The sequence below is a fragment of the Ylistrum balloti genome, unplaced genomic scaffold (genome assembly GCF_031769215.1).
Source record: "Ylistrum balloti isolate Yb309-2 unplaced genomic scaffold, AGI_CSIRO_Ybal_v1 Utg370102, whole genome shotgun sequence".
In the NCBI taxonomy this organism is placed as follows: domain Eukaryota; kingdom Metazoa; phylum Mollusca; class Bivalvia; order Pectinida; family Pectinidae; genus Ylistrum; species Ylistrum balloti.
The window spans coordinates 83,499-107,984 of record NW_026782128.1 but is presented as its reverse complement, the minus strand read 5'-3'; the positions used below and the strand labels follow the sequence as shown (position 1 = coordinate 107,984).

The following is a 24,486-nucleotide window of genomic DNA, read 5'->3' as shown; positions in this document are numbered from 1 at the left end:
GAAAATATATACTAAGGCTTCAGGATACTTTTAAAATTTGTTTTTGCAGTACCAGTGATAAATGGTATTAAGTTGGAATATCTACCACATCATGACAAAACTGGACCGGGCAATGATGGTCATATTGGTCGACACAAACAAAAACAAGAATTTCTGTTTTGTAACAAAATTTATTTACTCCTTGCTGGTTTGGCAGCATGGAGACACAATAAGTACATAATTAGACTGCAAAATGCAGATTGCAACAAACTGCATATTTTATGTAAACATTTAAATAATGCAGTGAGCCTTCAAGGAAATTTATAATTATGTCCTTGGGAGACTTAACACCACACAAACTGGCTTAACACAAACACGGTTATAACAATGCCCTTATTTAGGGTATATATAAATAGGAACTGTGACCTCAGAGTGAAATGTCCAATCGAGGCCCTATATGGGGAATCTTGCTGAATACTTTTTTTTTAAAGGAATATTCAATTATTTATCAAATCTATTACATTTTCATAATTACACTTAAAATTTTCATACAACATTTGGAAGATTTATTCTTCCTGTTTATCAATCTTATTCTATTTGATAACTTTAACAATGAAAACACTTTTAAAATTTTAAATGGAATTATCCAATTTCTTTTTCCCAATATTGGACCTCAAGTTCAGTTACTAATTAACATCATCACAGAACATGGAACTTTGTACATTTTGTGTAACTTGGTTTCTCAGATATGTAGCAAAGAAAAAACTTCACATCTGGGCAGGTATTATATCTACAGTGTAAGAACTTTGGTTTCAAGTGATATTTTCTGAAGCATAAAAGGACACTTTGGGTTATCAGAAAATAACAAATATCACTTGCTACAATTTGAACATACATCTCACATTAATCTAAAACCATTCTACATTGATAATGTTTGTCATAATTTCCATCAAAATCAAATAATGAGAATTTCATTGTATTTACAAAACAGGAAACAAAATTTAAACTAATCACCTTGAAAAAGAAACCTTCCTCATAATTAGTTTACATCATCTTTAATATTATAATCATAGAATGTGAAAGGTTTCGGTTCATGACAAAGTTGTTTTTTAAAAATGTCTGTACAAATGTATATATTTACAGAATGTATAAAAAAAATCTAGTACGTTTTTTTATTACGCATCATGTTTCAAATTTTGTAAGTCAGCCACCAGCTTATGACATATTCACATTCTTTACAAGGTTTCATATCCAAGCTATAATTCCCCTAGCCAAGGGAGACAATTCCACAATTATGTGCATTACACTGAAATCTATGTCAAATATCAAACTTTGGTCCTTGTCTCAGAGAATTCATAGTCTAGACTCAACAATAAATCATTTAATACCCTCCCTTCAATTCAGTTTTTACTAGTTATTTGAATACACTAACCCTCTCTCTCTTCTCAGACTAAACCTTAATATTACAGTAGGTTGTGCATTTCTCCTGCCCACTGTTTTGAATCATCTGATTGTAGGAAATAATATGGGGTATTCAAAAAATGCAACGAGTGAATGGTGTCCTAAATTAGGTAAAGGTTTAAATACTTCTGGACCGACATACGAAGAAAGTTTTTCTGCCATGTGTGCATAAACATATCTAGAGTGTTTTACAAATTTCCTTTGGAAATTCCTAACTTGATACCAGACAATACAAGAACGAAGTTCTGAAGAAAAATGAATTTCATCGCAAAGTAGCACATACTCCAAAGACAGATCAGCAGAAAGCACTTGGGAAGTATCTTTTTTTATAAAAAATAATTTTTAGAAAAGCAGACTTGTGTAGAGCTTTATTGTCATCAATTATATCAACTAGTACGCATAGAGAAAGCCTGGCATAACCTTTCAACTCTGGCAGGATCAACAACACAAAACTTTCACATACCTAGCTGCCTTGTAGTGACTTTCAATGTAAGAACCAATTCTGCCTTATTTGAACATTATCAATCTATTCAATCAAAGTTGGTATGAAATGATTTATCATAGAGACACCAAAATGTTAACTTCAAGGAACAATGATAAATATATATATATCACCTTTAACTTAGCAATTACTTCATGTTGGTCTCTGTAAGCTTTTATGAATAGCAGAATACCTCAGTGGCATTGAATAATTTCATGTATAAAGTTTTTCTTCCGAGCTACCAGTATCTCAATGCCCATATTTAGATTTAATAGTTGATGAAAAATAGTAAAGAATTCTTATTTGCTCACAGAAATGAAACTTTAAAGAAATAACAAATGGCAGTTTTGCAAAAATGAAGTCAACAAAACCAGATTTCCTCATCAAATAAACAAAAACGTAACTGTAAAAAACATAAACAGAAGCCTCTTATGAAATTCTCAAGACAGCATTGTTTAATGTGTATTTCAACAGAAATATAATGCTTTGATAGCTACAAAACTGTACAATGAATTGATCACATTACAAAGATGATTTTGTCACTTAAATCCTATGCCAATCTCCTTTCTATAAGAGTATATATGACAACGATATCAACTACTGTAAATTCTCTTTATTTTCATGGGTCAAATTATTCACATTCAAAACATTTAAATTATTTTATGTGAATAAATGTCTGATATCTTTAGTTCGGATTCATTTTTTATTTAAAAAAACATATTTCCACGAGTATAAGGAAAGATCCATATGAAAATAAAGACGTTACTCTTAGTACAAAACAAGATGGTGATCACACCAATATATACACTTTTGTACCAAAAGACTTTGTAAGAAATCTTCAAAATATTATGAAATCATTCAGTAGAGAATCGAAATAAGCACAAATAACAAAGGAAGTGACAAAATCATTGACAACATGTGGAATTCTTCGGAACTTATGTACATGTAAAAATGTCTTCATATCGAATCATCCCTTGCAAAGGATTTCAGTCTAGGATAAAACAGCACTGTTGTGTGGCGAGCTATAGCTCTGGTAAAATATTACCAGTAAAAACCAACACTCACCTCGCAAATATACAAATATATGTTCCATCCTTTTACTTATGTTTGTTAATCTGCCAAAATAGTCTGATATGATTTAATATTTAAAGAATTTAATTTTTCTTTTTTCAAAAACCAAATTAAAAGTCAATGTTAAATTCTATTTGTAGATTAGAAGTTGGGAATTCCTGGAACATTACCGTTATTGAAATCAGCAATGAATTTCAACCCGATTGTCTCCCTTAGTTCATACATGCATTATAAAATTTAAGTATGTTTTTAAAACAAACAGATGGCATAAAAACAATGAGGTGTAACATAACATTTTATCACTATACATAAATGTGAACAAATTTTGTTTGTTTCAAAACAACAATAAAATTATGTATGAAGAAAAGAGATCAATTTCTAACAGTACACTTTCTCAGACCAATCACCGTTTACACATGAAATAATTATTCATTGACCAGAATTATGGTATACCATGTATTTCACATTGTATCAATCAAGAAGCAAAATTTACACAGGCTTTTTATATCAATACTATCCAATTTCATCGGTCTCATTGATAAATATATATACATGAGTGAAATTTCATCTCATCTGTTAAAAGTAAAATTACATTTTCAATAGATTTCTTTTTTCCTATAGTTGATCACATCCAAATGAATATGCTTTAAAATTATGGTAGAAATGGATTTCAAAATGCGAAATTGTCAATTAGGCGGCAAAACTGTATCGACCAAACTTTTGACCCAGCGCATCACTGCTTCTAAAGGAAATATCCCAATTTTCTTTGTAGAGCACATCATGTATAAATATCTTGACCACTGAATTGTGACTAAAATGCATAACTGACACACAAACATAACATATTCATGTATCATATTTTGGAAACCACAAATCCACTTGCACCATGATAGCTAAAATCAAGCCAAAATATGCAGATTTATATAGAATACAGGGGTTTCTTTAACTTCATCCAATTTGATGAGTCTCCTAGCTCTTAGGCAACATATATTCTTGTCCAAACAAGTGAGAGTCCACAGAAAAGTACAGGTGTCAAATATCTGTGTCAAAAATCATTACATTTAGATGTTCCAACAGAAATTTAGGCACTAGTTAAAGCAAACTCAGACATTATGAAATAACTGTTGATTTTGTCAGTTGAAGCATAATTCATTCCACCAAAGGTTCTTTGTTAAAAATCTGAACCCGAATAATTCTTGTTCAATTTCAACATATCACCCAAAGAGACTAACTTCAACATGTAAACTATTAACAATATGAATAAAATCGTGCATTTTATTTATAAATCCCTTACAGTCTATGTCAAAAAGAAAGAATGAAATAAATTCTAAAATGAAAATCAAAGAAATCTTTGTTCAGTTTTGCAAAACTTTCCTTTGGAAAGGAAGTAGGTTTTTCAATGTTCAGATGCATTTATGAAACTGGCAAATGAGTGAGATGAAGGCAGATATTTTCGTACTCAAGGTTGACAAATTGAGACAAAGATGAAGGCGTGTTCTTTCACACTCAAAAATATATTATGACACAGACATTGCTGACCAAGACTACATACCATGGAGTGACATCTAATGAGATCTCCCATCTATCTCTTTTGCATAAACATATCACTTGCATTTCAATATCTTAAGAGGATAAGGTCAAAGGACGGACATATAGATAATTTGCTTTTAAAAAAATGTCAGGCACCAACAGAATCTGAATTGTAAAGATAAAAAAAATCTACACTGAGAATCTTAAGACTGATAAAATGTCAATATCAAATTTTTTTTTAAATCTATAATTTCTATTGAAGAACAGACCTAATATTTCTGTCTTTGTTAACAACAAGATGCAAATAAAAATTGATTGGAAAGTACTTGCTTGTTGACAGATGGAACATATTTCTTATCTAAACATCAAAAAAGTCTACTGATTCTGCTCATCTAGAAATGGAGCAAACAATGTAAACACAGATTTACCAAAGTCAATTAAAAAGAGCAATATAGGTCACAGTGACCTAACACAATGATATTATAAGTACAGTGTGGTGCTCCTCTAATTATACAGCTCAATGATTGTTGGACTTTGATTTAGAAAAATGCTCGAGACGTCCAATTGACCAACAGAAAAATAAAACTAATGCCAGATTTCTGAATACAACTGTTTATAAATTAGGTTTAAAAGAGGATTATATAACAGCTATATTATGACTCCTTTTCATCATATTTGTTTGTGTTTTTCTCGTGAATATACAGTTTTAGACTTATGTCATTTTCATCTTTTACAAAAAAAAATGGAATGTTTCAACTACAAAATGTTTAAAACAAATGCATTATTTACAAAAGTTTGTAAGCCCATAGATGATGTGCATCATGAAAAGGCATTAAAAACATTTACACTTGTTTAACGAGAAATAAAACACAAACTTACCAAGTTTTCATCATTTAAATAATAAAAAATGTTGATATATATGTCAAGTCATGATTCATATCACACACAGGTTCAAATATTCACATTATCAAATAGACTCTTAACACATAGATAACTTCACTTTCTCATAAATCTATAAATTGTAGATTATACACATATACAACAATATATATATTGCTCTTGCTATTCCATTGTTCACACATGCTACAATCACACTTCCTCATTCAATCTTCATTAAACATCTGGACACATGCATCATAACAGTCACCTTTCAGTTAACATTTGGATTCACAAGTCATTCAACAAATACCACTATCACAATCATTGCATTAAAGATACACGCCGGGTGGTGCACGCATCCAAGTCAAGCACATGCTCACTTTGTGTCATGTTCCCCGGGCTCAGGTTCGTGCACACACCTTGACAAGAAGCTGGGCTAGGGTTATACGTTGAATTTATTGTTTTCAGTCCGTATCCGATTTGATTTTCGTTTTGTATAGCGAGAGTCCCTACAGTTTTGACAGATATAGGTATCTGGGATGTTGTTTTTGCGTATTTTAGCACAGGACAAGTGGATCCATGTATTACAGTCCGAGCATTCAATCATTGGTCGACCCGCATATGGCTTCAAACAAAAACATGTGATCAACTCCCACGATTCATCATCTGAAAGAAAAATTCGTGAAATTTTAATACACATTATTCTTATGTAAAAACATCTGGTTATTGTTTAGAATGCATTATTACATACTGATTTCAAAATTATCTGAAGTACACATAACAATTACTGTTATCAGGAAGCCTAGCAGTCAGACATCATTGATTTTTTGGTCATTATATATGCATCATTTATCACCAATCACATTCTTCATCACAGTGTCTGGTTAAATCATAGAGCTTGAATAAGATCCGGTAACAAAACTAGCAAGTATTTGACCTGATGCCTAAGGAGCACATGTCTAGAATTTTTGGTATGCTGTATTAAAAGATATATATATTTGGTACATTTATTTCATCATAATATTTCAAAGTTCCTGATTGACCCTAGCAGGTCTCCTGTGACACAGTTTATAAAAGAGTGTTTGAGTATGGCCTAGGATCAAATTTGATAAGAGAATTTGACAGGTTATCACACTCGTCTTATTTTGATTTTGATTCTGTGATTTTTTTTTTAATCTCTGTGTCTGCCATCATAAGAAACTTGGATAGAGTCTGGCCTGTGACAATTACGTAATGTTTACCTTGCATACCTCGACCATCTGGAAAATTGGTATCACTATATCCGTAATGTTCATCATCCATGTACTGTGAGTTATCTGTCAATAAAGTAAACAAAAAAATAGCCAGGTTTCATAAGAAGACAACTTGAAGCCACTGCAAACATATTTCAAAGCCATCAATTTTACTTAAATACAATGTATTATTAAGGATTTTTAAGGGCAATGCAAGTCTCTCATTCCCAAAAAACTGACAAATCTCAAATATGTTATTTTCAGTTTAGAGTTTATTTTCATCTGTGTTGTAAACAGATGTACAATTCTCTGTCTGTACATCTAAAACTGTGTATATATATATTTAGATAACAAATTTATTCACTAATACAAGTTTAATCTGGTTTCCTTTTTCTGTGTGTACTTACAACAAATAAGGTAGTATCAAGATAGGAATTACATGCTTTAACTGATGACTAATTTAGATCGGGAACCGTTAGCAGCACACCAATGGGTAATTATCACAACTATCTCTAGATATTTTATCCCACTTACTCTCAAATTTCTTCCAACAATATGAAGAATGTCATTTTAAATGTATCTCACATCTACCTTTGTTTTATCAGTAAAACCATAAAAATAAAAAAATTAATATGCATGTATGTTACACAACTATATCAATTATGATCATCTCAGGAAATTAAAACCAGAAGGCAATGTACATAAATATTCAAAATGAAAGCATGAACAACTTTTTAACACAGACAGAAATATAATGTTTAACATATCAATCTAATTATGTATAAAATGTACCATGTATATATTACTGGATATAAAAAAGACAAGAACATGTCAGTAAAATAAAAATGGGTTCATTTATAACATCAAGAAAACTATTTTCACACAAATACTGTTGAACATATGCATGAAAATTCAATTTAGCATGTAGAACAAATTCAGGTGATACAATTTTTCATAAATGTCGAATATATGGCCTCTTGCCATAGAAAGAAGACCTTACATTTCAACTTTTCTAATAAGATACATAAACCCTGACTTACAAGAGACATCATGTCAACACCTGAGAGCCTGTAATTTTGTTATCAGTTCTAGACTCTATACAATACTTTACCTGATGAGGTATCTTAATAATAACTTATACAGACTTACCGGAGTCAGCCATGTCTAGGTGATGCGATAATTCCAGGTGACCAGGACTCTCAGCAGACAATGTGGTATCAGAGGAGTAACTTTCTGCTGTACTGCCACTGCTGTCAAGAGGACTGATATTGTTTTGTGCACGTAACTCCTGCAATCATAACACCATAAATATTATTTTCTGACAGACATAGATAGGGCAGATAATTCTTTATAACTGTACACATATTAAGGAGGCAAGATTGATTTTCATCGTACTGTTATTTCAATCCTTCACTTTACTACTGCAATCCTTGCTGATCATGACGATTGTTAATTTTTATCAGTCTAGCCTTGTCACTATCTGATGATTACTTCGTACAAGCTAAGATATAACATTACAATCCATTTCTGTATTAACAACATACAAGTCACTGACATCATGTGTGGAAACATTACATTTTCTCCCACTGACCTTTGACCTCATATGTTGCTATAACCTACATTGGATGTGTATAATTTTTGTAATATTTATCACAGACTTGACAAAGTGCACAGCAAGATGCAGCATTATCAGCTTTATAAATACTGATTAGAAATGAGATGCTCACACACAAGAGTTTCAATCTCCTCCAGCTAATCTTGGCTGACCTTGTTTGTGATTAGATTTACAACCTGTTACAATAACCTACATTTAATAAAGGTTTATCTATCTTGTTCAGTTCATCTAACAGTTCACTATCATATCCTGCTGTTCCTAGAGTGTACAGGCACTAGAGGTACATAAAGGGTTACCTGTAAAAATTACTTATACAACTATAATCTAGGTATCTGATATCAGAAAAAATAAATTCACAAAAATAAACCAAAAATTGCCTTAAAGACATGAATCGTTTTTATGGTGACACAATATTAGTATCGAGATTTCATTTATGTTTATTTTTTATAGATCATGATCAACTGACTGCATCATTATTTTTGAAATTCATAGCAGTGAGATATTGATATTTAAACAATATTGATAACCTCATAGTAATGAATTAAATTTAATTACATTTTTGAAAGTTTGCCAAAGTTAATAAATTATTCATGCCTGCCCAGCCTTCCACACATTTTCAACAGTATGCTATGATATAATATATTGCATCAGAAAATACAGAAACTGCTGAATTCTTTAAACACATCCCAGTATAGTATATACTTGTACAATATCCTCGGTATAAACAACAGTATTTAATTCACTGCTCAGGTAACCCTTTCACTTATTGTAATTTTTACAAGTACATATGTACACATGATCATCTTAGCTTATGCAAATCCAGTTAAAATGCCCTGTGCATGTCCAAAGGCTGAAAACAATCCTATACACTTTGAAACATTTATTTCCTTATAACTCATTTTTTTTTCCATTATAGGTTGGCCATGCATGAAACTTGTCCTTTTCCCTACCCTTATATCAGACTACAGGATCAGGTGGATAAATAACCATGGGAAACATCTATTTTTGGTTAACCAATCAAAAGAAGCCAAGAAAAAAGGCGCAAACCTGGCTGTATGCCAGATCCTAGTAAACATTATAGCTTATATCAAGGGTGAAGGTCACAGCCACAGAATGTTTTGTGCTGTGGGCTAACCCAGTCAGTGTGGCAAATAAATGCTTCGTGGACTATCAAGGGTGAGTGTTCATGTAAGGGCTCAACCCTTGGAGCATGCCTGCCTACAACATGGACAGAAGTATGTGCAAATACCAGCAAAAAGATGGATTTCTTACTTAATATTTTTCTGTAAAATTCTCAACTGACTGGAATGCATGGACAAGTGCCTTCTACATGCCTGTACATGTGGTAAGGCTTCTAGTCCATTGTGTGTATGGTGAATAGGACACACCTCAATGCCTGTCTTATATATACATGTATAATGTATGTATATACTACTTGTAGCTATTTATAAAACTGCTTGCACATTGTTAAAAAAACTAGCAGTTTCCATGAGTAGGTTAAAAGTCAGGTTACATGATGCTTCTAATATATATAGTGATTACAATCTTGATGAAAATATTGATTTAATAGGCAAACAAACTCAGCAATACATATTTGTTGTAGACGCCAGACAATCTCCAGTGTGAAGGTAATTTGATGTGTGCGAAACATGTGCTTTTGTGCTGTCTAATAAAACGTGGGCACAGTAAAGGGAGTCTTTTGTACTGGAGGATGGGGATCAATACGGCTGCCACCAGACCTAATATTACATAGTCATCAGCGATGTGCATATGGATGTGTTCGGGTATTTTAACTCAGGCGGGCGGGTTATCATATGGTGTGACTGGCATTACTTAAGTTATTGTTATATTGATTCCTTCACATAATACACTTTCTTATGCATGTTTACATGTAAATTTTCATAACAAGTGTTTTCTTCTCTTGTCAGATGGGGACATGTGCATAAATTACAGAACACATCCACGCATTTAGTTCTGTCTGATGCAAACCTTTTTCAGTGATGTCATTTGGAACTATTGCATTCAACCAAGTTTACATGTAAATAACCAACCATTGTATCAATGAATTGATTTCTTTTCCAAAGCCACATAACTGCTTTCAAACACCGCTTAAGACAAAACACATGATTGTTAACCTATACAGATTTGCAATTCTGTTCAGAAATTCATGCACACATGTACATTTCTTAAAACCAATTCCATATCTATGCAGGTGTACACTTACTTAAGAAATTACAAATACCATAGGCACCTAGGATGCTGACTTTGATCATTCAAGGACTGACTATAGTCAACATGAACTAGAACCTACACTGTATGTGTACATATATACCATGTACATAAGTGTAGATATAACATATGTACTTATTATTTAATTGTACACCCCATTTCACTCGCATAATTAAAACTGATATTCCTTTCAAGTTCCAAATTCTCTTTACTTTTAGGAAAGCTTAATTGAAATAAAGGCAGTCTAGACAAAATATACATACTTTTTATTAACTCAAAGACCATCATAAAAGATTTTTAAGTCTTCATACATCCATACTATATTCACTAGTACACTAATTAAGCGGTCAGTACATTCAAACCACAGACATGTATATACATACTGCAGAATTAGTCTACGAGGTGGTATTGTGAAATATACAGGAAATATGACAGTACATGAATAAACAATTTACTTATTCTTTGGCCTGACGTGAAACAGTATATCATATCTGGCTATGTTTAAATTTAAATGCTAGAAAATTCATTCAAGAGTTTGTTGAAATATATTCAATGAGTAATAAAAAATTCCCACATGTTACTGTTATACAGACATATAGATAAACAACCTTTCATAAATATTGAGCCTTATCTAGATCTTAACAGGCAAATTTAATTCACAAAATAAACTTAAACAATATTATACAGTCGATCATTGTCTGTACATACGCAAGTCATGCAAACTATTTTCTCCATGAACAAGGAAACTGAAACATCAGCTATCAATTCAAGTTCCAGTGATCAAAGAATTTAAAAGGCTGCTGAATGGAATTCTATCATTTTAAAATTTTTATCAATATGATAATTTTGGTAACATCTGCCACAATTATTTTTCATTTCGAGAAAACGGATGACAGTGTAAATTATACTTAAAATATTGCTTTAAGCTAGTAAGGTATTAGATCCTACGAAAACAGCTGTACACATACTGAACACAAATGTCAATTAATACAGACATAACTTAGGATCTTAGTTTGTATACAGTTTAAATATAAACAGCTACTGTGGATTCATTTATTTTCGTTGGGTTCAATTTTCGTTGTTTCTACAAATTAGACAGTTTCGTGGACTCATAAATTCGTGGATTTTTGATTCTGTGGGAAAAAAATAAAAACGTTAGAATTTTCTCTTTTTGCTTCCAGTTTTTTTTCTGTTTGTATTAAGGCTATGTTTTTAACACTAATGACAAGAATAAAAGAACGTTTTTTTTTCAAGATGGCGTCCTGTGTTTTTATAACGCTGTTTACAACAGTCTCGCATTAATATCAAACCACAAATCAGTATATATCCTGGCGTGTAATCAATCGGTAATTATCAGAAACAATTGTTTTCAGTGGATAAACATTGTGTGCTGATCAGTCGGTGTACCGCAGTCATATGAAAACACCACGCGTATCGATGGGACCATGTATGTAAACAGGTGTGTAAACAAGATCTGCATTATTAATAATTATTGTGAACCTGTAGTCGGATAGAAACACGGATCCAATCTTCAATCGACAGGATGGTCCGACACAGTGTCCACAGTGTCGCTAACGACTGCGATCCCATCATACTTAGCATCACAATGGGTACTTACCCTATGTTTAATAATATATAATTATATATCGTTGACACCAATTTAGCGTATCCATGTCGAGCCTCAGACTACCCGACTCCCGACTAATTACGGGGCTTCTGTCATTACTGGACGTTTCCTGTGTCGGCAAAGATTACTTGGTCAAATTTAAAAATTACTTTAGTAAGTAGTTCATATTTCGTTGTGTTTTTAAATTCGTGGATTTGCTCATCCACGAAAACAACGAAAATTGGACCCCCACGAAATAAAATGAATCCACAGTACTAGCTAAATCTTGAAAGTTACAAAACTATCACCGACATTGATAGTCACAGATTTGGAGATATCTATATACCTACAGGGTATATATACATTGTATATGGATTCTATATGTCAGGTCACACATTTCCTACCCAGACTGCCTTCAGGCTCACCTATATAATATGTGGTTTACTGTATGTAGTGCTAATTTCTTTTTCCAGACTAGCCACAAAGTATTAACATATATTGACTATAGACATAGCATACAAAAAGTAAATATATGTCACAAAACATTTTATTAATTTGAGCACTATGTGTCAACACCTTAATTTATAAAACAGCAATTATAATGATAACAAGAAGTTTCATACCAGAACAACTTTATCATTTTAAATTATTTAGCTCAATTTGTTTTAAAATAACATGACTTACATATATAAGACAGACATGTTGTATAATATCTACCTTCATAACCAAACAAAGAACTCGCATTTCATTCACTTTTTAAACAGCTTTCTTGCTTTGTAATGAAAGTGTCATGTGACCTCACAATCACAAATGTTTTAATTTGCTGTAAAGTGTACCGGTAACATCTGACGACATCATAATATTCCCTTATTTCGTAATGCAGAGTTATCTACTCTTGTGAGCAGGTATTGATTGTTACATCATTTGTAAGCAGAGAAACATCACATAAAAACAGCATGATTTTCTCACGCAAACTAATAAACTAATGACGTAACAATCAATACCTGCTCACAAGAGTAGACAACTCAGTATTACTAGAAGGCAATCTTCCTGCAGCAGTAGTTTTGAAAACATTTTAATAAAACAAAAATGCACAGATTTAAACAATCTGTTGTTCAATACTATCCTTTTTACTTTCTACTAAAGATTATAAATTTCAAAAAGTTCTTTCATTCATTTTTTACTAATTAACAATTTTGGCTACATGTTCTTTTGGGAAAAAAATCATGAACTACATAATGTACTAGGTTATATATGCTGATGTTGAGAGTGTCATTGACTAAGGTAATCACTCAGAATGATTGCTTTCATCACTAATTTATTTACATCACAAAATTAGTAAAAATAGTTCTTTTATCCAGAATTGACCCCAAGTACAAGTGGCCAATACAAAGCAATACACACTCTGTCTCAAATTAAGGTTGTCAGCTTATTACAGGCCAAGTAACAAATGTGTTGTTATATTTTTACTGAAAACAATGTACACTGTTGTATCCTAAAGCAATAGTAACTCATAAAATGTTGTACACTTCTATTTTATTAATATATTTAAGCACAGAACTGCTTTCTGTAAGCATTTGTGGTCAAATGAAAGCTTAAAGGATAAGGGCTTATCTAAAGAAGCCTTGGCATGCTTCATGTTGAATATGCCAATGAATGCTAACTGAAAGCATTTCTATATTAATGGTTAGAATTTTCCTCTGGTAATAAGGGAAGAAAATCTCAATCTTTTTACATATTTCCAATATGTTAATGCCAACGACAGCTTGTGAGTTTGAAATGCCATACAATGGTAAATATACACTCAAAGACAAATTGATACTGGTACATACTTAGACATATGTATTTTTTCTACATTTATTGTGAAACAAGCCAAGATGATTTCAAAATTACTTGGCTGAGTGCATTTGGGTTGGCAACTAGACAGTTGCAGGCAACAGAAATGCAGCATCTAAAATATATCTGATAACTATTTCCACCTGGTTTGGTACAGAATTGTCCAATCACTTGAAAAGTTATATAAAATTTGATTGAATAAAATATCATCCATTTGTTATTTGGAGTATATATGTGATTTCCTCATGAAATGTTTTCCTTGAAATGTCAATTATTATGACCAGATCATTTAAAACAGAAATAGGTGGCAATAATTGAATAATTTTAGAGTTATTCAACAAGATTACATTGTCCATCAGTCGGATCATTTGGTACATTCTGGGGTATGATGAAATTTGTCTGTGATGCCTTATTACCAGGGGTTATCAAATATTTTATGTTTCCCCAAAAAATATTTTTGAATTAGCCATATCCTGATCATTTGATCAAAATATAGAAGTTCCAGTAATATTTTATATTGATTTAAAGAAAAAACGAAGACAGCTAAGGAATATATCACACTGCATTATTTTTTCACACATAGGTAGGTAAATGGTTTTAATTGACATTAAGAACTGTCACATCTAAAATAAGTTTACAGAGTATAACTGACAAACAATTACCAATTTCAACATGTCTGGTATAGATAAGTATGGTGTAGTCTTTCACTAAGATGGGATCACACCATTAAAGGCATAGTTCTGATCAAATGGTGTTGGAATACTCAGTGGTCAGATTATACAGATATCACAATATTCATAGGTCAGATAAAACAGGATGTCAGATTATAAAGTGCTCAAATTAGATGGATGTCACAATATTCAGGTCAGATAAGACAGGATGTCAGAATATTCAGAAGCCAAATTAGGCAATATTTAGAATATTCCGAGGCCAGATTAGACAAAATATAACTTTTTGACAGGATTGTCAGATTTTTTGTCATCGTTAGTAGGGGTGTTAGATTACCCAGGAAGTCAGGTTAAATGGTATGGTCAGAATATTCAGGGGTCAAGTTAGACAGAATGCCTGTCAGAATATTCAGGGATTGTGTGAAACATGTCATAATATTTAGGGGCCAGATTAGACATAATATCTAAGGGATCTTGATAGGGTAGAAGATTAAAAAAACTTTGAGGTCACATGTCCCTATATATGTATATGGAAAGACTGGGTCCCTATATATGTATATGGAAAGACTAGGTCCCTATATATGGAAAGACTGGGTCCCTATATATGTATATGGAAAGACTGGGTCCCTATATATGTATATGGAAAGACTGGGTCCCTATATATGTATATGGAAAGACTAGGTCCCTATATATGGAAAGACTGGGTCCCTATATATGTATATGGAAAGACTGGGTCCCTATATATGTATATGGAAAGACTGGGTCCCTATATATGTATATGGAAAGGCTGGGTCCCTATATAAGTATATGGAAAGGCTGGGTCCCTATATATGTATATGGAAAGACTGGGTCCCTATATATGTATATGGAAAGACTGGGTCCCTATATATGTATATGAAAAGACTGGGTCCCTATATATGTATATGAAAAGACTGGGTCCCTATATATGTATATGGAAAGGCTGGGTCCCTATATATGTATATGGAAAGACTGGGTCCCTATATATGTATATGGAAAGACTGGGTCCCTATATAAGTATATGGAAAGACTGGGTCCCTATATATGTATATGGAAAGACTAGGTCCCTATATATGGAAAGACTAGGTCCCTATATATGGAAAGACTGGGTCCCTATATATGTATATGGAAAGACTGGGTCCCTATATATGTATATGGAAAGACTGGGTCCCTATATAAGTATATGGAACGGCTGGGTCCCTATATATGTATATGGAAAGACAGGGTCCCTATATATGTATATGAAAAGACTGGGTCCCTATATATGTATATGAAAAGACTGGGTCCCTATTCATGTATATGGAAAGACTGGGTCCCTATATATGTATATGAAAAGACTGGGTCCCTATATATGTATATGAAAAGACTGGGTCCCTATTTATGTATATGGAAAGACTGGGTCCCAATATATGTATATGAAAAGACTGGATATTTTCTCACAGTTACAAAAATGTTGTACTCACCTCCTGTCTATGTGATTCATATTGTGTGTATTCCAATATCATAGTACAAAATGTATAAAAGTCTTCCTTTGTTTTCTTCCGTTTACTTGGAGGCACACCAACCGAGTGCTGCAACGAAAACAATGAACAAAGTCTAAAACTGGAAACATTAATGAATCAGTCTCTAAAGTTTGATTAATGCCCAGAATACTTCAATTTCTTGGCAAGTTTAAAAATCTACTGACATATACTGCCCAATTAATCTTGTTATTAATTTTATGCAGTCCAACTTTCAAGTTTTAATATATTTGACATTCTATTTCAAACATCATTTTGATTCAAATTATCAAAATTTTAGTCACACACTAAGTACTCGTCTGCTGAAAGGTTGAAAGGCCATAATTGTGGATGTAAAACCCGTTGAATAAATCAAACACAAATAGAACACATCAACATAAATATCAAGGTCTCAGATTTAAGATATAACCCCAGCTACATCTTCACTGTTTATATATTCAAATCAATGAAAACAGCACAACCAAATGTCCCCCCTCCCCTACTTTTCACTTTCATTATGGTTTTTTACCATTCAGTGACAAATTGTGAAAAAACTTATATAAGAAAGAAGATGACACATGTATAAAAGCAATGTTAACATTTTAAATGAAACAAAGGTCATATTCATTATGTCATATGTGAAGGTTTCGTACATGTCAAACCCGGGGGAAATTACATGTATTTAAGGTGTATTGCTATTACTTTGACACGATATGCATGTGTAGCTTCCTTTCATTTAAATAACACTTTAAAACAGTATATCTGAGTGTGTAATAAATATGTTTTCACATTTAAAAAACACAGTATGAAAGTTGTTAACATCCTACCACCTTCTCTTTGATATCCACCCATTTAAAAAAGTTACTGTTTGCAGGGTCAACCAAATTATTTTCTACTTTATAGAATGAAAATTTAAGTACCACCAGTAATCCCAAGCAAAGATTTACTGATCTGAGTTCACAATTCTAGTATAAAAGACAGGTACTTGTAGACAAAGGTGATTTTTTCTCATTAAATATGGTAAGTTCATAGACTACAACATCCATTTAAATAAATAGTGTTTAATAACAAGGAACTAACAACATGTGAGGTTTTTTTTCCCCAATATTTTAGTGCTCTTAAACGGTAACTATCAGGATGTTGTAAAAATGTTTATTCTTCTTTAACTTAATATATTTCATGAAAAAAATAATCCATCTGCAATACACAGATATAAAGATTTTTTTTTATCATGAAAATGGTAACTGAATGTTTCAAAATAGTATTAAAAGGGTTAAATATTACAAATGTAAACAATACACTGGTTAGCAGCAATCTCTACTTACAATAAAATAAAACTGTGACCCATTCAGAGGATTTACTTCCCAATTTAACCTTTAAAATCTATTTCACTTACAAATGTCCACAAATATAAATTACTGTCTAAAATGGAGGACGGTAAAGGACGCCATTCAATCACAAGTGTTCGCTTAGTGTTAAACTCCAATGGCTCATTGAGTTCTATTTTATTGTAACTGGGTCACGCTTGTTTGTTTACTCAAAGCACTCACAACTACGTCACACATGAATATTTATCAGCTGGAGTGGGTTCAGCATAGTATCGGAAGTTAGCTGGTTATGAGGCACTAGCCAGGAATTAATTTGTGTCTAACTTATGCTGGCTTTCTAACCTATGTTCCTTCCTCGGTTTACTCTTCTCTATACATGTATGTATGAATTTGAAAGCAATGTTTATAAGCTATTACATACAAATTAGTGGTTTTTAGATTTATATCGTCTTATATCTCAATGAGTTTAATTGACATGAAACGAATATGTTTGAAGATAACAGTATGAAATTATCAAGGCAGCCACAATACATCTGAAGTAGCTTGAAAATTTAACTTATCTTATAAAACCTTTCAGAAAAATGAAATTACTACTGTAGCATTAAATCTGAATTTATAAAGGTGAAATAATTATACACAAAAGATGTCTAAACATTGTGCATTTTTTCATATAAACAAGTACAAAGGTTCAATCATGTATGGAATTTGAATCCTTGTTTTGATGTTAATACACTAAATGCTTATCCACACACTTCTAACTGAAATCTGGCAATGATATCAGTACAGTAGGCCTAGTAATTGTATATGGGACACATCAATAGACTTTAGACCAAGTTTCTGACTCTGTTAAAAACATATGTGGTAGACTTTCTGAATCCCTCTTCAAATAATCCCAATGTTTTGAATATTTTACATTACGCAGTAGCCGCCTCGTCCTAGATGACCCAACGCAGAGAAAGCTGATCATTTACAACCCATTACACTAACTTGGGTTGGCCAAATATCGTGAACGTTGGGCTTTCAAACTACACATTACTAAACTGACTTGTGTACTAATACTTATCAATACCACGATGACAGTGGATATTTCAGGTCGAACGATATATCAATGATCGAAAGGTTACACATTTCGTTGTCGATAAACATGGACAAGAATCGACGATACGTTTCAATGTTGAATCGAACAAGAACGTTTGAAAATGGCTGACACACCGCACCGCCGCCATATTGTCATTAGATGAACTGTAAACGAATCATGATAGAAAAATAGTGTAAAAGCAGTTCAACTTACCTCGAAATCGTGCCTATTTATCGGTCTCCTATTCCGAGGAGCTGAAAACATAAATTGAAAAGATACTTGAGTCAAAATATAATTTAAAACAGTCAAAATTCAAAGTCAACTGAAGGCCCACTGTGAACATACACAATGAAATTTAGCACAACAGATTTGTCGACCAAGTCACTCGACAGTTTGTTTCGACTACGGACATTTTCTGACAATCAATGCTGTCCATCACGGTTCAGAAGTCTTAAAACTTCAGTGGTGAACAAGAAATAACAAGAGTAAAAAAATATTTTCAGAACAAACAGTAATTTTCTGTAACGATAGTCTCTTCTGCCCCAGATCGAATATGGAGTTGACACGAACCCCGGCTTCCTATTATTGCTGCACAGAGAAATATAAACAATTTTTATGACTCAAAAGTACGTAAATTAAGAAAACAAACCTTTAAATATGTCATCTGTCATATCTGTACCAATTTTCCTTCCACTGTATTTAATTCCAACGACTTGAAACGCAGTCCTTTTCTGTATCAGATATACAAACGGAACTTCCAGTGCGAGAAATGTGATCCAACGCTTCGGCCCACTTGCCTTGCGCAGGGGTCGTGACCCAACTCGTTTGCATCTCGACTAGTGACGTTTTGACTAAGGTCTAAAAATAGCCCATAACATCACTTTGAGGTCAAGGTTATTTTAGCAACGTAGACTTGCACTAGATCGTGATTGTGACAGACAGTGACAATTTCAGTAAGTGCATTAGGTTTCGTTTAGAGACTACTTCATTATATTATCTTATTTGATGATATAGTTTTACATACTTTTGTCCAATTGTACAAAACACACACAAATGAATAACACCTTTATGACACAAATTTAGAGTTAGATATATTAATTAATTTGCATCATACAGCTATTTCGTTCTTCTAGGACTCGTCAGTGATACTAAGAACCTAAATTTTGAACCCAAGGAGGCCACAGAAGAAAATTTAAATGGGTCGAAAAGTCAATATCTAGATGACGAGATGCACCTTTTCAATTAATTTATTAATTTTCATACATCAGATAATTTAAGAACAATGTAAAGTAATATGTATATTCTGAACTATGCCGCTATTCTGATTCATTTTCGAGGTTGCAGGTGGTAGACGCCGCTGGGAAACTGTTGCACGGTTCAGAATATACGCACGATGTACTTGACGGTGTTCTAAAATTATCAGCCTTTGTAATTTCAAGTTTTACATCAGAATGTTCTAATTTACAACACGAAATATGAATGTTTACGCAATAAGAGGCTATCTTCATGTCAACAAATCACTTATTTTAATATCATTTTTTATAGTTTTAAGCGGCGCTATTCTGCATACACGTTACAAGAAATAAAAAATTGTAGCCACACACACATCGTTGGTCGTCAATAGGGTTATGTTTAAGAGAACTAGATTTATTCATTATTCTGCAATACATGATGTTGTTGGGGTTTTTCCAGACGTGTGGTTATCTGTCTGATGTAATATCTAACCACTTCCAAAGTCTTATAGTAGATGGGACGAAAGAAATGTCAGTTGTTTCCAGTATATTGTTAGGTAGAGTGTAATGTTCCAATGTTTCCAGTAATGTTCCGATGTTTCCAGTATATTGTTAGGTAGAGTGTAATGTTCCAATGTTTCCAGTAATGTTCCAATGTTTCCAGTATATTGTTAGGTAGAGTGTAATGTTCCGATGTTTCCAGTAATGTTCCGATGTTTCCAGTATATTGTTAGGTAGAGAGTAATGTTCCAATGTTTCCAGTAATGTTCCGATGTTTCCAGTATATTGTTAGGTAGAGTGTAATGGTCCAATGTTTCCAGTATATTGTTAGGTAGAGTGTAATGGTCCAATGTTTCCAGTAATGTTCCAATGTTTCCAGTAATGTTCCAATGTTTCCAGTATATTGTTAGGTAGAGAGTAATGTTCCGATGTTTCCAGTATATTGTTAGGTAGAGAGTAATGTTCCGATGTTTCCAGTATATTGTTAGGTAGAGAGTAATGTTCCGATGTTTCCATGTTCCGATGTATATTGTTAGGTAGAGTGTAATGTGTTTCCAGTATGTTTCCAGTAATGTTCCGATGTTTCCAGTATATTGTTAGGTAGAGAGTAATGTTCTGATGTTTCCAGTATATTGTTAGGTAGAGAGTAATGTTCCGATGTTTCCAGTATATTGTTAGGTAGAGAGTAATGTTCCGATGTTTCCAGTATATTGTTAGGTAGAGTGTAATGTTCCAATGTTTCCAGTAATGTTCCGATGTTTCCAGTATATTGTTAGGTAGAGAGTAATGTTCCGATGTTTCCAGTATATTGTTAGGTAGAGAGTAATGTTCCGATGTTTCCAGTATATTGTTAGGTAGAGTGTAATGTTCCGATGTTTCCAGTAATGTTCCAATGTTTCCAGTATATTGTTAGGTGGAGAGTAATGTTCCGATGTTTCCAGTATATTGTTAGGTAGAGTGTAATGGTCCAATGTTTCCAGTAATGTTCCGATGTTTCCAGTATATTGTTAGGTAGAGAGTAATGTTCCGATGTTTCCAGTATATTGTTAGGTAGAGAGTAATGTTCCGATGTTTCCAGTATATTGTTAGGTAGAGAGTAATGTTCCGATGTTTCCAGTATATTGTTAGGTAGAGAGTAATGTTCCGATGTTTCCTGTATATTGTTAGGTAGAGTGTAATGTTCCGATGTTTCCAGTATATTGTTAGGTAGAGAGTAATGTTCCGATGTTTCCAGTATATTGTTAGGTAGAGTGTAATGGTCCAATGTTTCCAGTAATGTTCCGATGTTTCCAGTATATTGTTAGGTAGAGAGTAATGTTCCAATGTTTCCTGTATATTGTTAGGTAGGTCCAGTTTCCAGTAATGTTCCAATGTTTCCAGTATATTGTTAGGTAGAGAGTAATGTTCCGATGTTTCCAGTATATTGTTAGGTAGAGTGTAATGGTCCAATGTTTCCAGTATATTGTTAGGTAGAGAGTAATGTTCCGATGTTTCCAGTATATTGTTAGGTAGAGTGTAATGGTCCAATGTTTCCAGTAATGGTCCAATGTTTCCAGTATATTGTTAGGTAGAGTGTAATGGTCCATGTATATTGTTAGGTAGAGTGTAATGGTCCAATGTTTCCAGTATATGTTAGGTAGAGAGAGTAATGTTCCATGTTTCCAGTATATTGTTAGGTAGAGTAATGGTCCATGTTTCCAGTAATGTTCCAATGTTTCCAGTATATTGTTAGGTAGAGTGTAATGTAATGTTTCCAGTATGTTTGTAATGGTCCAGTATATTGTTAGGTTTCCAGATATTGTTAGTAGAGAATGTGTTCCAATGTTTCCAGTATATTGTTAGGTAGAGAGTAATGTTGTTTCCAATGTTTCCAGTATATTGTATATGTTCCAGTTTCCAGTATATTGTTAGGTAGAGTGTAATGGTCCAATGTTTCCAGTATATTGTTAGGTAGAGTGTAATGGTCCAATGTTTCCAGTATATTGTTAGGTAGAGTGTAATGGTCCAATGTTTCCAGTAATGGTCCAATGTTTCCAGTATATTGTTAGGTAGAGTGTAATGGTCCAATGTTTCCAGTAATGGTCCAATGTTTCCAGTATATTGTTAGGTAGAGTGTAATGTTCCGATGTTTCCAGTATATTGTTAGGTAGAGTGTAATGGTCCAATGTTTCCAGTAATGGTCCAATGTTTCCAGTATATTGTTAGGTAGAGTGTAATGGTCCAATGTTTCCAGTATATTGTTAGGTAGAGTGTAATGGTCCAATGTTTCCAGTAATGTTCCAATGTTTCCAGTATATTGTTAGGTAGAGTGTAATGGTCCAATGTTTCCAGTATATTGTTAGGTAGAGTGTAATGGTCCAATGTTTCCAGTAATGGTCCAATGTTTCCAGTATATTGTTAGGTAGAGTGTAATGTTCCAATGTTTCCAGTAATGGTCCAATGTTTCCAGTAATGGTCCAATGTTTCCGTTAGGTAGAGAGTGTAATGTAATGTGTTCCATATTGTTATGTTTCCAGTATATTGTTAGGTAGAGTGTAATGGTCCAATGTTTCCAGTATGTTTCCAATGTATATTGTTAGGTAGAGTGTAATGTTCCAATGTTTCCAGTATATTGTTAGGTAGAGTGTCCAATGTTTCCAGTAATGTTCCAATGTTTCCAGTATATTGTTAGGTAGAGTGTAATGTAATGTTTCCAGTATGTTTCCAGTATATTGTTAGGTAGAGAGTAATGTTCCAATGTTTCCAGTATATTGTTAGGTAGAGTGTAATGGTCCAATGTTTCCAGTAATGGTCCAATGTTTCCAGTATATTGTTAGGTAGAGTGTAATGTTCCGATGTTTCCAGTAATGTTCCGATGTTTCCAGTATATTGTTAGGTAGAGAATAATGTTCCAATGTTTCCAGTATATTGTTAGGTGGAGAGTAATGTTCCGATGTTTCCAGTATATTGTTAGGTAGAGTGTAATGTTCCGATGTTTCCAGTAATGTTCCGATGTTTCCAGTATATTGTTAGGTAGAGTGTAATGGTCCAATGTTTCCAGTAATGTTCCGATGTTTCCAGTATATTGTTAGGTAGAGAATAATGTTCCAATGTTTCCAGTATATTGTTAGGTGGAGAGTAATGTTCCGATGTTTCCAGTATATTGTTAGGTAGAGTGTAATGTTCCGATGTTTCCAGTAATGTTCCGATGTTTCCAGTATATTGTTAGGTAGAGTGTAATGTTCCGATGTTTCCAGTATATTGTTAGGTAGAGTGTAATGGTCCAATGTTTCCAGTAATGGTCCAATGTTTCCTGTATATTGTTAGGTGGAGTGTAATGTTCCGATGTTTCCAGTATATTGTTAGGTAGAGAGTAATGTTCTGATGTTTCCAGTATATTGTTAGGTAGAGTGTACTGTTCCGATGTTTCCAGTATATTGTTAGGTGGAGTGTAATGTTCCGATGTTTCCAGTATATTGTTAGGTAGAGAATAATGTTCCAATGTTTCCAGTATATTGTTAGGTGGAGTGTAATGTTCCGATGTTTCCAGTATATTGTTAGGTAGAGAGTAATGTTCCGATGTTTCCAGTATATTGTTAGGTAGAGAGTAATGTTCCGATGTTTCCAGTATATTGTTAGGTGGAGTGTAATGGTCCAATGTTTCCAGTTATGTTCCGATGTTTCCAGTATATTGTTAGGTAGAGAGTGATGTTCCGATGTTTCCTGTATATTGTTAGGTGGAGTGTAATGTTCCGATGTTTCCAGTATATTGTTAGGTAGAGAATAATGTTCCAATGTTTCCAGTATATTGTTAGGTGGAGTGTAATGTTCCGATGTTTCCAGTATATTGTTAGGTAGAGAGTAATGTTCCGATGTTTCCAGTAATGTTCCGATGTTTCCAGTATATTGTTAGGTAGAGAGTAATGTTCCGATGTTTCCAGTATATTGTTAGGTAGAGAGTGATGTTCCGATGTTTCCAGTATATTGTTAGGTAGAGAGTGATGTTCCGATGTTTCCAGTATATTGTTAGGTAGAGAGTGATGTTCCGATGTTTCCAGTATATTGTTAGGTAGAGAGTAATGTTCCGATGTTTCCAGTATATTGTAAGGTAGAGAGTAATGTTCCGATGTTTCCAGTATATTGTAAGGTAGAGTGTAATGTTCCGATGTTTCCAGTATATTGTAAGGTAGAGTGTAGTGTTCCGATGTTTCCAGTATATTGTAAGGTAGAGTGTAGTGTTCCGATGTTTCCAGTATATTGTAAG

The 24,486-nt window shown here is 33.2% G+C and overlaps 1 protein-coding gene across 2 annotated transcripts; it reads right to left on the bottom strand.

Annotated features, from left to right (window-relative positions):
- Positions 1–150: 150 nt before the first annotated feature.
- On the bottom strand, positions 151–19,272 carry LOC132550029 (PHD finger protein 13-like). 2 transcript variants are annotated; one of them, XM_060214025.1, is made up of 6 exons: positions 19,160–19,272; positions 18,724–18,764; positions 16,069–16,176; positions 7,783–7,921; positions 6,643–6,717; positions 151–6,067 (listed from the first exon to the last, which is right to left on the bottom strand). In XM_060214025.1, exons 1-6 carry the CDS (start codon positions 19,179–19,181, stop codon positions 5,844–5,846), a joined length of 609 nt encoding a protein of 202 aa, XP_060070008.1. In that variant the 5' UTR covers positions 19,182–19,272; the 3' UTR covers positions 151–5,843. The 2 variants fall into 2 exon arrangements, with proteins under 2 accessions (XP_060070008.1, XP_060070009.1); XM_060214026.1 differs by having other exon boundaries at positions 6,652–6,717.
- Between the last annotated feature and the right edge of the window lie 5,214 nt (positions 19,273–24,486).